Source organism: Rhipicephalus sanguineus, chromosome 1 (genome assembly GCF_013339695.2).
Source record: "Rhipicephalus sanguineus isolate Rsan-2018 chromosome 1, BIME_Rsan_1.4, whole genome shotgun sequence".
Lineage (NCBI taxonomy): Eukaryota > Metazoa > Arthropoda > Arachnida > Ixodida > Ixodidae > Rhipicephalus > Rhipicephalus sanguineus.
The window spans coordinates 311,854,476-311,867,699 of NC_051176.1; the positions used below are offsets into that span (position 1 = coordinate 311,854,476).

The 13,224-nt window shown below is 46.7% G+C and overlaps 1 protein-coding gene across 1 annotated transcript in view; it reads left to right on the forward strand.

Moving 5' to 3' along the window:
• The window catches only part of LOC119379432 (structural maintenance of chromosomes protein 3), a 661,154-nt gene that overhangs the window by 191,942 nt on the left and 455,988 nt on the right, over positions 1-13,224 (forward strand). The window contains exon 11 of the mRNA XM_049411979.1: positions 5,227-5,375. Within this exon, the coding sequence (XP_049267936.1) occupies positions 5,227-5,375 (149 nt within the window). The remainder of the gene's footprint in view (positions 1-5,226; positions 5,376-13,224) is intronic.

Sequence of the window (13,224 nt, forward strand, 5' to 3'; positions counted from 1 at the left end):
GCACTGTTTGATGATTACACTGGTTTTGTTGACATTTGCGGCACGATAAATAAGACAATTTTTGAGCTTCTTTTCGGGCTCTAGTTTCGCTACGTGCAAATTCAGCCACAGAACTTCTGTAGCTTTCTAGAAAAATGGGCCAAGCTAGGTACCTATATTGAGAATATTGCCCAATTTAGATGGATATAATTTAAAAAGTAGAACATATACATCGATGAAATTGAGCATCCAGACAGAAAATCTTATCCTCTACATAAGCCCCGAAAGTGAACTTTCTCTAGCGAATAGTTACTGGACAGTCTGCTGCGAAAGGTACTAAATTTGGCTGTTTTCAAAAGCTAAGCAACAAAAAAGTAGAAGTCCAACATCAATTTGCTACGTTGAGCAAATAGGTAAATATGTCTTGAAAGGGCAGCTGAAAGAACAATGCTGTAACTCTAGCAGATTTTTCGAGAACTGGTCACTGCTGAGGCACAGTCAGCCAGTACTGTGTAACTTGCGCTTATTCTTGGCTACCCATCTCCAAATACTAAGAAATTTACAAAGATCAAGCGTTTCAATGATATATAAGTCAACTATATAAAACAAGAACAGCCGCCGGGTCAGCTGGAAAAGTGACAAAAATGATGTGTTCGTGGCGCCGGTGTGAGGCCGCCACCTTAAAGGGGTACTGTCACCTTTTTTCAAAGGCACGTTTACTCTGCCATACAAATCTCCTGTATGCAGAGACGACTCTGAGCGAGTGTGAAGCTCAGCAAACGCTGATATTTTATTTTCATATTAAAGTAAATTTTTCCGTGGCACACCTACCGACATAGACACTAGCTTGACGTCAGGCTACAGTACTAATTCTGGTGACTTCACGCAGCATTCTAGTTGGTTGTGATGACATCAGGGGCCAAAACTTCCAAGATGGCCGCTTGTGCGTCACCAAAACATTCGAAATGGCCGCTTGTGCGTCACCAACGGAGCCACGGTGCGGTGCGGCCGTGGAAACGTCACTGTATGTTGTGCGAGTACGTGATGAGAAGCTCATAGTGTGTTGTGACGTCAGGGTGCAGTAGGAACCAAAACTAGCTTTTAAAAACGTACTGCAATTACTTTATCAGGGCGCACTCGCGCTTAGCACTACCTTTTCTAGGTACTTGAGACTATCATCATCATGAACGGGTCTGTGCTGCAGGATTTGGGTAGATCCTACTACTCACTGCTATGGCATGGCCTGTAATAACCCTGAGAATGAGTACAGAGAGAGAAAGAAGGAAAGAGAGAGACTGAAAGAAAGATATAACAAAAGAGAAAAAAACGTTCTTCACGAGGCGGGATTCAAACTAGTGTACCCTCGACCTGGAAGCGAGCGCCCTAACTGCTCGGTTATCCAGGTGCGCTAGCAGAGCATAGCTTAGCCTTGTATAGTATTGCCACACGCGCTCCTTTCTTTCTATGTTTTGTGTTACTGCCCCCTTATAATTGTTACTACTGCCTTGCTCAAGCTGCACCAGAATGTCTGGGAACGTTTCAGATTATTTTAGGATGATCTGTTAAGATTGAGCGTAGAAACCCAAACAGCTGAGTCTATTCTGGAACTAACGTGGCCACCAGCGATAAGGCTGGAATGTTCGTTGTCGCATGTATAAATCCCGACGCGCCTTACCACAGAGCAGTTTATCGATGGCCGACGCTCTGTTCGCTGCTATCAGTACACAGTGTGTATTGCTTGTAGTTTGATTTTCCGTTTCCCGGCCACAAGTTTGGCCAAATAAAGTTTCATCTTGGACAAGCGGACTGCTGCCTGCGTCCACGTCACAACCCCGTGACAGTATAGTGTAGCAAGGGGGTGAAAGGGAAATGAGCGTGAGGAGATGTGATGGTGAGGAGGAAATCTCGCCACTGGTTGACTAAGAGAGAGAGAAAAGTAGAGAGAAATAATGGGAGTACAAAGATAGAAATAGGCTTTTGTGAATATTCAAGCACTTCGGATATTCCAACGAATATTACAGTATTCGAATTCGCTTCGACACGAATTTTAATTATTGGAAATTTGGAAGTATACGAAATGAACGAATAGACATACATATATTATCCTCGTGTAACCCCTTGTAAAGGTGGTTTCACTGCAGTGGAGGGGTGCTATACCGTGAATACACCTATGCAGGGGAAATCCGCACTGCCGCGAAGCCACACTTCAAGGTTAAATGAACATATTATATTGCCCTTACATCGATTCCTCATCTTTTAAGTTCAAAAGCTTGTTATACCAGTTTATATGCTGAGTATAGTAAATTTTAAAACTTTAACGTATTTTACAAGTTATCACTTGCATTCTACCCGAAGTCAAATCCTGCTACTATTCAAAGTTACTTCCACTTCTCTTTGAACCAAAAAGAATGACATTTGCAGATGTCTTGTTTCAACTTAAAAAAATATTGTGCTGGTTAGTTGGGTCATGACAGTGTGCTAATTTTCCTTTACAATATGTGGCGTATACTATTGAAATACACTTGAAAATTATTCGACCAAATGACTATTCACTTCAAATTCGCCTTGAACCTAAAATTTACTATTCGCACAAGCCTAGATAGAAAGGTAGACAAAAAGACTTGGCACGACTAGTGGGAAGCTGCCATTCTCTCACAAGCCTAGATAGAAAGGTAGACAAAAAGACTTGGCACGACTAGTGGGAAGCTGCCATTCTAGAGAATGGGAAAGGTAATGGCGGCTGTGAAAAGAGCCCCGAAGCGATGGAAGCCCTACACCAGGGACAAGGTGCTCATAGATCTATGAGAGCAGTGATGTGATAGCTGCGCCAATTGTGCCAAACTGCGCCAAGAGGTGAAGCCTGCAACATCTTGCTTCATTTTTGCGAAAATATCATAATTTGCACTGAGCCTGCGTCAAGAGGTGGTTCTGCGGTCTTTCGGAGAAAAAAAAAAAAAAAGGCTGAATGTGCTTGCAAAAAATATTTAAGCTGCGACTGTAATTTTGAGTGGTCATTACAGCATACTCACGTGTACTATGTATAAGCAGGTGCTAGGTGCAACCCTGCCAAACAATTCAGACTGACTCATACTACGCAGTTAATATTTTCTACTACTACTAGACCATACTGTATTACATTATTAGGCTCAGAAAAATAACTTCTAACTGTTGTTGACCAAGCTACATTGAGCAGTGCATGTATATGTGCTTGAATAGACCATTTCGTTATACAGTAAAAGCTCGTTAATTCGGATTTCTAGGGACCGGAAAAAATGTCCGAATTAACCGAATGTCCGAATTATCGAATGGCCGAAATAAACACAATAAATGCACGAGTTTTTTCAACATACCTTTACTTAACAAAGTAATCGCGGATGCTTGTCTGTTTTCGAGCAGAAATTCGCGCGGACACAATTTTTCTGAGCCCTTCAAGGTGCTCAGCAGCTCGCATGATGTCTGCAGTACCGCAAAAGTTTCACCCGTCATCCACGCTTTTCGGTTGGCACGGTAATCCACGGGAAGATTGTTGATGTTCTTAAAGCAGCGTGGCCTTTGAACCTTTCCGATAACGAGAGGCGGAAAGCGCTCTGTTCCCGTCACGTTGGGGGATAAAAGTACGGTTACTCGTTCCTTGCTTCTTGCCGCCGATTGAAGGATCCCCTTTCATCACTCTTCATCACTTCTTGTCGGGAGAGCCCGTTATTCAGAGCACGCAAAATTTCTACTTTGGTGGTGAAGTCCTTGGCCTCGTACTTGGGCCGCTTCGCCGGCGTTGCCATCGGCGGAGAGTGCGGTCGCACGAGAAGTCAGCACAAAAGCACCAGCAACGATCAAGCTAAAGGAGCCGTACTGAAACGTTCCTCGATAAATCGGCGATCAACGATGCAGCACACCAATGGGAACAAAGCAACAAAACCCACACGCGAAAAAAAGGCGTTCAACCAGTCTCAATCCAAGCCAAGTCGATAATTGATGTCCATGGCGATGCTGCGTTTGAGCTTCACTTTTGTTCCGAATTGTTCTTTTTTCGTTTTTGAGCCTCGCCAGCTGCCCGAAAGTCGCCGAATTATCCGATTTGCGGTCAAATCTGTCCGAAATAACGAGCGCCCAGTCTCATAGAGTGATGCGTATATTTACAGGGACCAGATGACGTGTCCGAATTAACCGATTTTCCGAATTAACGAGAGTCGAATTAACGAGCTTTTACTGTAGTTAGTTTGTTTTACAAAAAAGTAGTGCTATTTGTTGTGGTATACTTCCATAAAAGTTCGTGCAGGGTGCTTAATTTCCAAGTTGTGTCTGACCATACAATCACCGTACTTAATCAACATCACCACTTGCTGCAGTGGACTGTGGGATTTTGCTGAAAAAGCATGGTGTCCCAGCATTCGGGTATCTCAGTTCTGTTTCTCGACCGCAGCTACAGTTCGTCGTGTCGTGACTAACCTAGCTAAAGCCTAGCAACAAACTAGAAGTAATCAGATTAGACTTCAGAATCGTCCGGTTTCCCTGTTTCAAGCCTTGCGCGACTTGGTGCATTCTTCGGCAAATTTTTGAGTAAGTTATCTTTATGGGGGTCTTTCTGCGACTGAACCAGTAAGTCATAAAATGCAGGTCCACACCTGACGGCGGGGAGGGGGGGGGGGGCTAGTGGCCCATGCAGCACTGGAGTGTGCTTACCTTGTTTTCTTTGGAAGCAACGATGAGGCCCAGCACTAATAGTCTTCAAACTCGAGCAGCCAGGCTGTCCATTGACTTGTGACATTGAACATGAAGGGCAGTGGTTGCCAACAAAGCATTGGCAGTTCTGTGTTTGGTATTCTGACAGTATGAAGGGTCGTTATCATGGTGTGGTCGAGCTGCACTGACCTTGCTGCACCGCACCTTTGACATTGTTTTAAAGGTTTAGTTTATTGTGCTCCCCCAACACACCCATTTTGAGGATGCCACTATACAGTTGCTTAGGACACATGTATAGCACCCACTAAAAAAATGTAATTATCGGTACCATCTTCTGAACTGGTTTGAGGAATTACTAAAGTAGAACTGCATTGGTCACCAGGCAGAACATTTCTGGGAGAGTGTCAGTTGTCCGTAAGATTGCCACTCTTGAGGCATTTTTGGTTAAGAGCGGTCATTCAGATTAAATAATTGTTGACTAATCAGATTATATTTGGAATTGGTGTCTACATTATTGCTAAGCTTTCTGCAGGCTGTTTTTTTCACTGCACTGTTTTTTCACTGCAGGCTGAGTCTGAAGGAACAGAAGCGCACGGAGCTGTATGCCAAGCAGGGCCGTGGCAGCCAGTTTACATCTAAGGCAGAACGGGACAAGTGGATACAGAAGGAACTCAAGTCTCTGCAGAAAGCGATTCGTGACAAACGCGACCAGGCAGGTTGACATGTCTAATGAAGGGCTGCTGTGTATTCTCTTTTAAGGGCTGCATTAACTACAGTATAACCTCATTACAACAGACCTTCATAGTGAAGAGGATTTTGGTCTGTTGTAAAGGGAGTATGTAAAATCCAAGTACTGTTACAACAGACTTTTATGTAAACGCTGAATGGGTCTGTTATAACCGGAGGGAATTATGAGTCACAAACATGGTCTTATTTTAAACGGAGGACAAAAAAAATTTGATTTTTGGAAAGTTGCATTTTCAATTTCTGTAGCCCTTTTTCTATCTGATTCCAAGATATCTGCGCTGAAAACTATGTAGCAGCGCTATAAAAGTTTTTTTTGCGTTTGCTGACTTGGTGAAAATTGCGGAAATAGCAAAAAAAAAAAGCCGGCAGATCCCACGCATTGTGGGACTCGATGTAATGCGAAGCAGCCAACAAAGACCTGCATACATCGTCTTGTATGTCATTGAGGAAAATGCGTGTCATGGTTTTCATGTTAACTCCTATTATTTATGTTCGTCGCACAGTAACGCCGTGCAATACCAACTTCGGGGTAGATCAAGCTAGAGAAACGGCCGGCAGCGCACCATGAGCATGGCACGTAAGTCATGCTGTACATGACGTGTGTCATGACTTTCATGTTAACTCGTGTTACTTATGTTCGTTACACAGTCACGTCGCAAGGTACCGATTTCGGTGTATATCAAGCTAGCGAAACGGCCGCCAGCGCGCCATGAGCGTGGCACTAAGTCATGCTGTACATGACATGTGTGTCATGACTTTCTTGTTAACTCGTGTTACTTATGTTCGTCACACAGTCACGTCGCAAGATATCGATTTCGGTGTATAGCTAGTGAAACGGCCGCCAGCGCGCCATGAGCGTGGCACGTAAGTCATGCTGTACATGACATGTGTGTCATGACTTTCATGTTAACTCGTGTTACTTATGTTCGTCAGACAGTCACGTTGCAAGATACCGATTTCGGTGTATATCAAGCTAGAGAAACGGCCGCCAGCGCACCATGAGCGTGGCACGTAAGTCATGCTGTACATGACATGTGTGTCATGACTTTCATGTTAAGGGGGCAGACTCATTTTAGACGTTTTTTTGTTATTTCTTCAGTGATCTTGATGAAACTGTGCACACTTGTGCAGTTTTTTCTGCTGATTTCAAATATGTAATTACTTTTCCTGTTACTCATCTCGTTCCCGAGATACCTTAAGTTCACCCCCCATTGTTTAAGGCCTCAGTAGAAAAAAATTTGCTTAATTAAAAGCGACATTTAAGATATGGCAACATATATTAATGACTAAAGATTGAAATGATGCAAGCAGTTTTCTATTTTTGCCTTTTTTTAGCTATTTTACAGCAGAATGAACTTTACATTCTAAAAAGCACTTGGCAACATATTACAATTTTGATGAGTAATTAATTAAAAAGGCATGAGCTCTAAATTCCATTCTCATACTTGGATTCTATACGCATACAGGTTTCCATTGCAAAAAGAATTATTGTTCTGCCTGCCCTAGCTGCCGAGATATCGAGGCCTCAAGATTGAACATAGTCATAAATTTGCATTTTGAGAAAAATGGAAAAAACAAAAAACACACAGTTTATTCAAAAAACCACAATGAGAATGAGCATATTTTTCAACGCAGATGCTAATAGCCACCAGGAACATAATCGGACTGATGCTTAGCACTGTAGTGGCGCTTCTTCAGTGCTCGCTGCACATTCTCAGAACTCAGAACTGCCTTCGGTCCAAGTTCACATCCGGCACAGTAATTGCTCAGAACTACATAGTCCAGCACAAGCCCAGTGAAGAGCTCGATCACTGCCCCCACGGCTATGTGGGATGAGTGCCCGCGCGTCATCCACGAGCCGTCATAAGAAACTGCAATATTGTCGGAATTGTCAATATGCAGTTCCTTATACAGCTCGCGAACTGCACTCGCGCACTCGCCTGTGACTTTTTCGGCCGCGCGGTTGGCTGCAGGCGTCAATTTCCGCTTTACGTATCCTTGCCACGTTTTCTTATGGAGACCGCGATGGGAAATGTTCATAGTCGAAAAGATATCGTTCATTGCAGCTTGACGGTTCCCAGTGGCCTGCATGGCTCGAGTGGCGAGAATGTTGATGGCGAACGGTTTCACTTTTTGATCACAATCCACCCGCGGAGAGCTCCATGCTTGCGCGATGTCACCACAGTTCACGCAGCGCGCACACATTTTTACGGCAAGGCCGTACTCTCTGTCCCGTTTATAGATGCTGACGCTGCCGTTGCAGACTTTACATTTCATAGCATCCAACAGTGGACCCATGCAGCCGAGATCGGCAATTACGAAACTTGCCTCTTCGCTCGGCACCGCGGGAGCAGCGCCGGCCGGTGCGTCGTTTTTCAGAAAATCAAATTTTCTTTTCGACGCGGCCGTTGATGCAAGGTCGCGTAGCCTCGAATCAGCTTTCGTCTGCCTTTCCCGCAGCTCTGATTGCGTTAGCAAGGTTGTATCGCGGCGGACGCGGACGCTGCCTTGCGAAGCGTCGCTGGCCGTCAGGCCCGCTAGGCCTAACTCTCCGTTAGCTGCCTTGGGCGGCTCGGCGAATCCTTTCCTGTCGGCAGAAGAGCTGGGTGATGCAGAGTCTCGATGTTCTCCTGCGCGCTCCGTTGCCAGCGATGTGTCGTCTATAGGAGCATCAGGAGCATCGCAGGCTGGCGGGCCTGACGGGCTTGCATCGGCAGCAGCGGCGGGCGACCCATCTCGTTCGTCGTCGACACTTCTCGCTAACAAACGCGCCTTGAAGTTATTCGCTTGCGACTTTTTTCTTTTTTTGCCAAACTTATGCCGCGAATGGAACTTCCGCGCTGATCCAGGCATTGCAACAACTTGGGTCGCGAGCACGCTAGCAGCTCCGGTCGGCGGTCGAAGAACAGGCAAAATGGCAGCGCAACAAGTTGTTTGCGCGCTGTTGCCGCCCCAAGCAGACGATGCGAGACGCGCTCAGCCAATGAAATGGCCAGCTCGCGGTCACGTGCGCGTAACAGCCAATAGCATCGCGTACTATGCTTCTTTTTCGGTTGCTTTTTTTTTCTCCAACCAATGAGCGGAGCGAAGAGGCATGAGCGGGAATTTGTAGACGAAGAAACGCTCTTTCAAACGAGACAAAGGTCGCGGCTATGGCGTTCGTCAAACGGCTGCTCCGTGTCGCGAAATAAGTGGTGTTTTTCGTCGGATTCTGCGCAAATCGAGCTCGCGCGTCTTCTTTGAAGTGATATAACAAGTAAATTATCGCTTCCTCGAGTCTGAAAATTGGCAGGCAGATGGAAAAATGCTCGCAGAATTCAAAAAGGCCATTAGAAAAAAAACCGATTTCCTTGCGATTTTTCGGTCCCAATGACCCGGCCGCCCCCTTAAAGGGACACTAAAGGCAAATAACAATTTATGTCAGAGTGAAATCCCAATGTATGACAACTTCTAAAATGGCAATATTATCAACAGCAGTGCCCTACTTACCGAGAAATTAAGCTAAATGTATCACATGATGAGCGCCACGAGTGGGACATTTTCGAAGTGATCCCGATGACGTAGGGAAGTCGGCCTACAATAAATCACTAGTAATCAAACTAGCAGCAGTAAAAAAAGAACATTCCGAGCATCAAAAGACGTAATAAAATGCTGTTTGTTCGTTTCCGCTTGATTCATGGAAAACAAAACCTCCGTGGCGTTGCCATGGGGAACGGCGCGCGTGGTTAAAAGGTTCCGTTTTCGCCGAACTGTGCCTCGCCCGTCTCAGTGGTAGTTTCGGGATCGCGTACTGCCGTGCGTGTTTTGCGCGCTCGTAAAAGTCGCTCTGACAGAAAGTTCGACAAAATGCCGCATGCGTGTGATATTGCCGGATGCCCGAATGGTGCACAACGCCAGTGCTGCAGCAAAGAAACCGGTGTGTCTTTTCGCTGGGTGCCGCGGAATGAACCCTTACGCTCGAAGTGGCTTAGTGTCATGCCATTGCGCCAGTGTGCTAAACAGTCAAAACCTCTGCGTGTGTGCTCGCTGCACTTTCGTACTGAGGATTACGAGACCAACCGCAACTTGGTGACGGCTTTGAATGTGCCCATCCGAGCAAGTCCTTGCCGCAGCGCCGTTGTTGCTACTGTGGGTCCCGCTACTTCCGCTCGGCTGCCACTAGTGTCGGCGGCCGCGCAGTAAAAGCGGGCAACGTTGGGCACGGCAGCAGTGACGTAGGAGAGTCGTATTTTCAGGCGGGAGATTTGAAGCGCGCTAACGCAATGCGGACCACTAAAAACGTGATTTTATTTCAAAATAAGCACTTCCTTGGCACAAAAGCAGCACTACGAGGTTTCTGGACCGCTATTTCAACAATCAACGTCGACTTAATATTTGCCTTTAGTGTCCCTTTAACTCGTGTTACTTATGTTCGTCACACAGTCACGTTGCAAGATAAGTACCGATTTTGGTGTATATCAAGCTAGCGAAACGGCCGCCAGCGCGCCATGAGCGTGGCACGTAAGTCATGCTGTACATGACGTGTGTCATGACTTTCATGTCAACTCGTGTTACTTATGTTCGTCACACAGTCACGTCGCAAGATCCCAATTTTGGTGTATATAAATCTAGCGAAACGGCCGCCAGCGCCCCATGAGCGTGGCATGTAAGTCATGCTGTACATGACATGCGTGTCATGGTTTTCATGTTAACTCCTATTATTTATGTTCGTCACACAGTAACGTCGCGCAATGCCAACTTCGGGGTAGATCAAGCTAGCGAAACGGCCGCCAGCGCGCCATGAGCGTGGCACGTAAGTCATGCTGTACATGACATGCGTGTCATGATTTTCATGTTAAGTCGTGTTATTATGTTCGTCACACAGTCACGTCGCGCAATACCAATTCCGGGGTAGATCAAGCTAGCGAAACGGCCGCCAGCGCCCCATGAGCGTGGCACGTAAGTCATGCTGTACATGACATGCGTGTCATGATTTTTGTGTTAACTCGCGTTTTTATGTTCGTCACACAGTCACGTCGCGCAATACCAATTTCGGGGTAGATCAAGCTAGCGAAACGGCCGCGAGCGCTCCATGAGCGTGGCACCTATGTCATGCTGTACATGACATGCGTGTCATGATTTTCATGTTAACTCGTGTTATTTATGTCCGTTACATAGTCACGTCGTAAGATACCAATTTTGGTGTAGATCAAGCTAGCGAAACGGCCACCAGCGCGCCATGAGTGTGGCACGTAAGTCATGCTCTACATGACATGCATGTCATGATTTTCTTGTTAAATCGTGTTAGTTATGTTCGTCACACAGTCACGTCGCAAGATACCAATTTTGGTGTATATCAAGCTAGCGAAACGGCCGCCAGCGCACCATGAGCGTGGCGCGTAAATCATGCTGTACACGACATGCGTGTCATGATTTTCATGTTATGACTAGTCATTCATGTTCGATATACAGTCATGTTACGCCATACCAATTTTGGTGCGCATTAGATTAACCAAGCGCCCAGGAGAGCACAAAGTCGTAGGCGGCTAGATAGATAGATAGATAGATAGATACGCTCAAAGTCGCAGAAGTTCGCTAAGAAATGCTTCGCATTTAAAAAAGCGAAAAGAAAAACTAGAGAAAAAAAACTCGTTTTTCAAAATTGCAGCTCTACAAGTTCTCTGTTTCAGCTAGCTTCTCTATTCAGTAACAAGCGTAAAAAAAGCACATGTTTGAAGTTCAATTCGAAGCCTCCGATTGGCTGCTTCTGCCGTGATGCTCGCTTCGGCAGCGTTGTCTGCTGCTTGTGCGTCGCGAGGTCATGGCTGTCAAAAAGTGTGCTACTTAGTAGCGCGTTCGCACTCGTTCTGTGTTCACGGGTTTATGATAATTTAGAATATAATTACTCTTTAGTTTGGCAGCTGCAAGCAGGAGCTCAGTCATCGGATTATGATAACGCGCCGCACTCGTCGCGAACATCGCAGACGTGCGTAGACGTGCGCAGAACATCACAGACATGCGACTGTAATAACGTGGACTTGTTGGACCCGCTGTTAGAGGTTCTGCTTATCAGCACTTCGGAGCTTATGACGAAGACCACTGCGGGACAACTCCTTGTACTCGCGATCGAGCATGATGTAGTACTTTTGAAACATCGGGCACCGTGGCCACGCACATCTCAATTGAGCTTTCTACTCAGTGTCGTGGCTAGGCCTAACTCCGCTCACGGTGCCGATGTACGAGACGAATCTGAACTTAGCGGGCAAGAACATCGTGCTAGCGGACATGCGAAAGCGAAGAAGCCGCAATGTCCTTCGTTGCAAGCAACGAATCACATCGCCCGCGAGCTCCTCAGAACCGTGGATGGGCATTTGCACATCGGCAGCGGACTCCCTGGCCAAGCTCGCCGCGCAGCGACCGCTTGGAGAAGCGGTGGCAGCGGCTAGCAATTTCGCGCGTCGGCATCCCAAAACGCAACAACAAGCACGCTGCGCGCTGATTTTTTGTCTTCACAGCTAGGCATAGCTGATCATTGACAGACCGGAGATCGGCGACCTTCGTTCTTAAATTGGTACATCGACATCCGCGGCACGCTGTTCCCGTCCCGAAAGTATGCTAAGCGATGTTTGAAGTCGGAAGTTATTCAATTTGGAATGTCCGTGGTATAAAAGTCCGCTGTAAAGAGGTCCTGACCACCTTGCTGGCCTGTCATTTTAGTCAATTATATCCGAATGTCCGTTGTACTAGAATCCGTTGTAAGCGAAGCTCAATCAATGAAACAAATATGGAGGTTGGCATAACGCTGCAAATTGGTATGTAGTATCCGAATGTCTGTTGTAAACAGATCCGTTGTAACGGGGGTATACTGTATGGATTGAAGTGTCGGGTGTACAAACAAAGGAAAAGTACAGTGGAAGCTGATGTACTGTCTTGAGCCATATGAGAGGGAACACATGTGGGAAACAGCTTCCAACCCGATGCAGGGCGATTCGCGGCGGCCACTGTCTGAAACCAAATGGTGTGAGAGGGAGCAACTGGACTGGGTATTGCATGATTCGAAATAGTAGGCGCAAATAAGGTGCCCCGTGTGTTTGTCTCCCTTTTCGTCAGTCGTCTTTGCGCCTACTACAGTCGAACCCATTTATAACGAACTCGAAAGTGTCGCGAAAAGTGGTCGTTATATCAGTAGTTCGTTGTATATTGACTCGCGCTTAAAAACGTGCGCTTTGTGGCCAAACCGTTTTTTCCCCCCTTTGTGCACTTTTATTAAAGTGCTAACAACTCCTTCGGTGACAAGCTAAGCCTTTTCGCGTCGTGAAGCGACGCCCGCTGCGTGCTCACGAGTGAACTAACCGCCTTTGCAATGAGCTGACACCGTTTCACCGAAGCGCGGTACCGCGATGTGGAGCCGATCGTCCCTGGCTAGTTGTGTGCAGCGCGTCGCCTACTCGGGTCGCGGAATCACTGCCGGGCCGCTTGGTGTATGCGCGCGTTTGTACGTTCTTCGTGCTTGCTTCACTCCGGATCGTGCACGGATGCGGTGACTAGCCTCTTCGGTAAACGCGGCGAAAACAAGCATTTTCCAAGCAACGCGCACTACGTCTCCGTGATGCTCTTGCGGCCCTGCACGACGATGCGCGGTGCACTTCAGTTGTCACCTAGTCAAACACGCAGTATACGCTCACTGTCAGTGCATCGACGTTTCTCGGTGCTCGCGCCGCTCAAAAACAGCGAGCTACTTTCGTTTCTACAAAGCGACGCGCACTTTAAAGCGGTCTCGCACGACGCGGAGGCGGCAAACTTGCGAACGGCAGCATGGCTAAGCATGGCGCGCTCGTA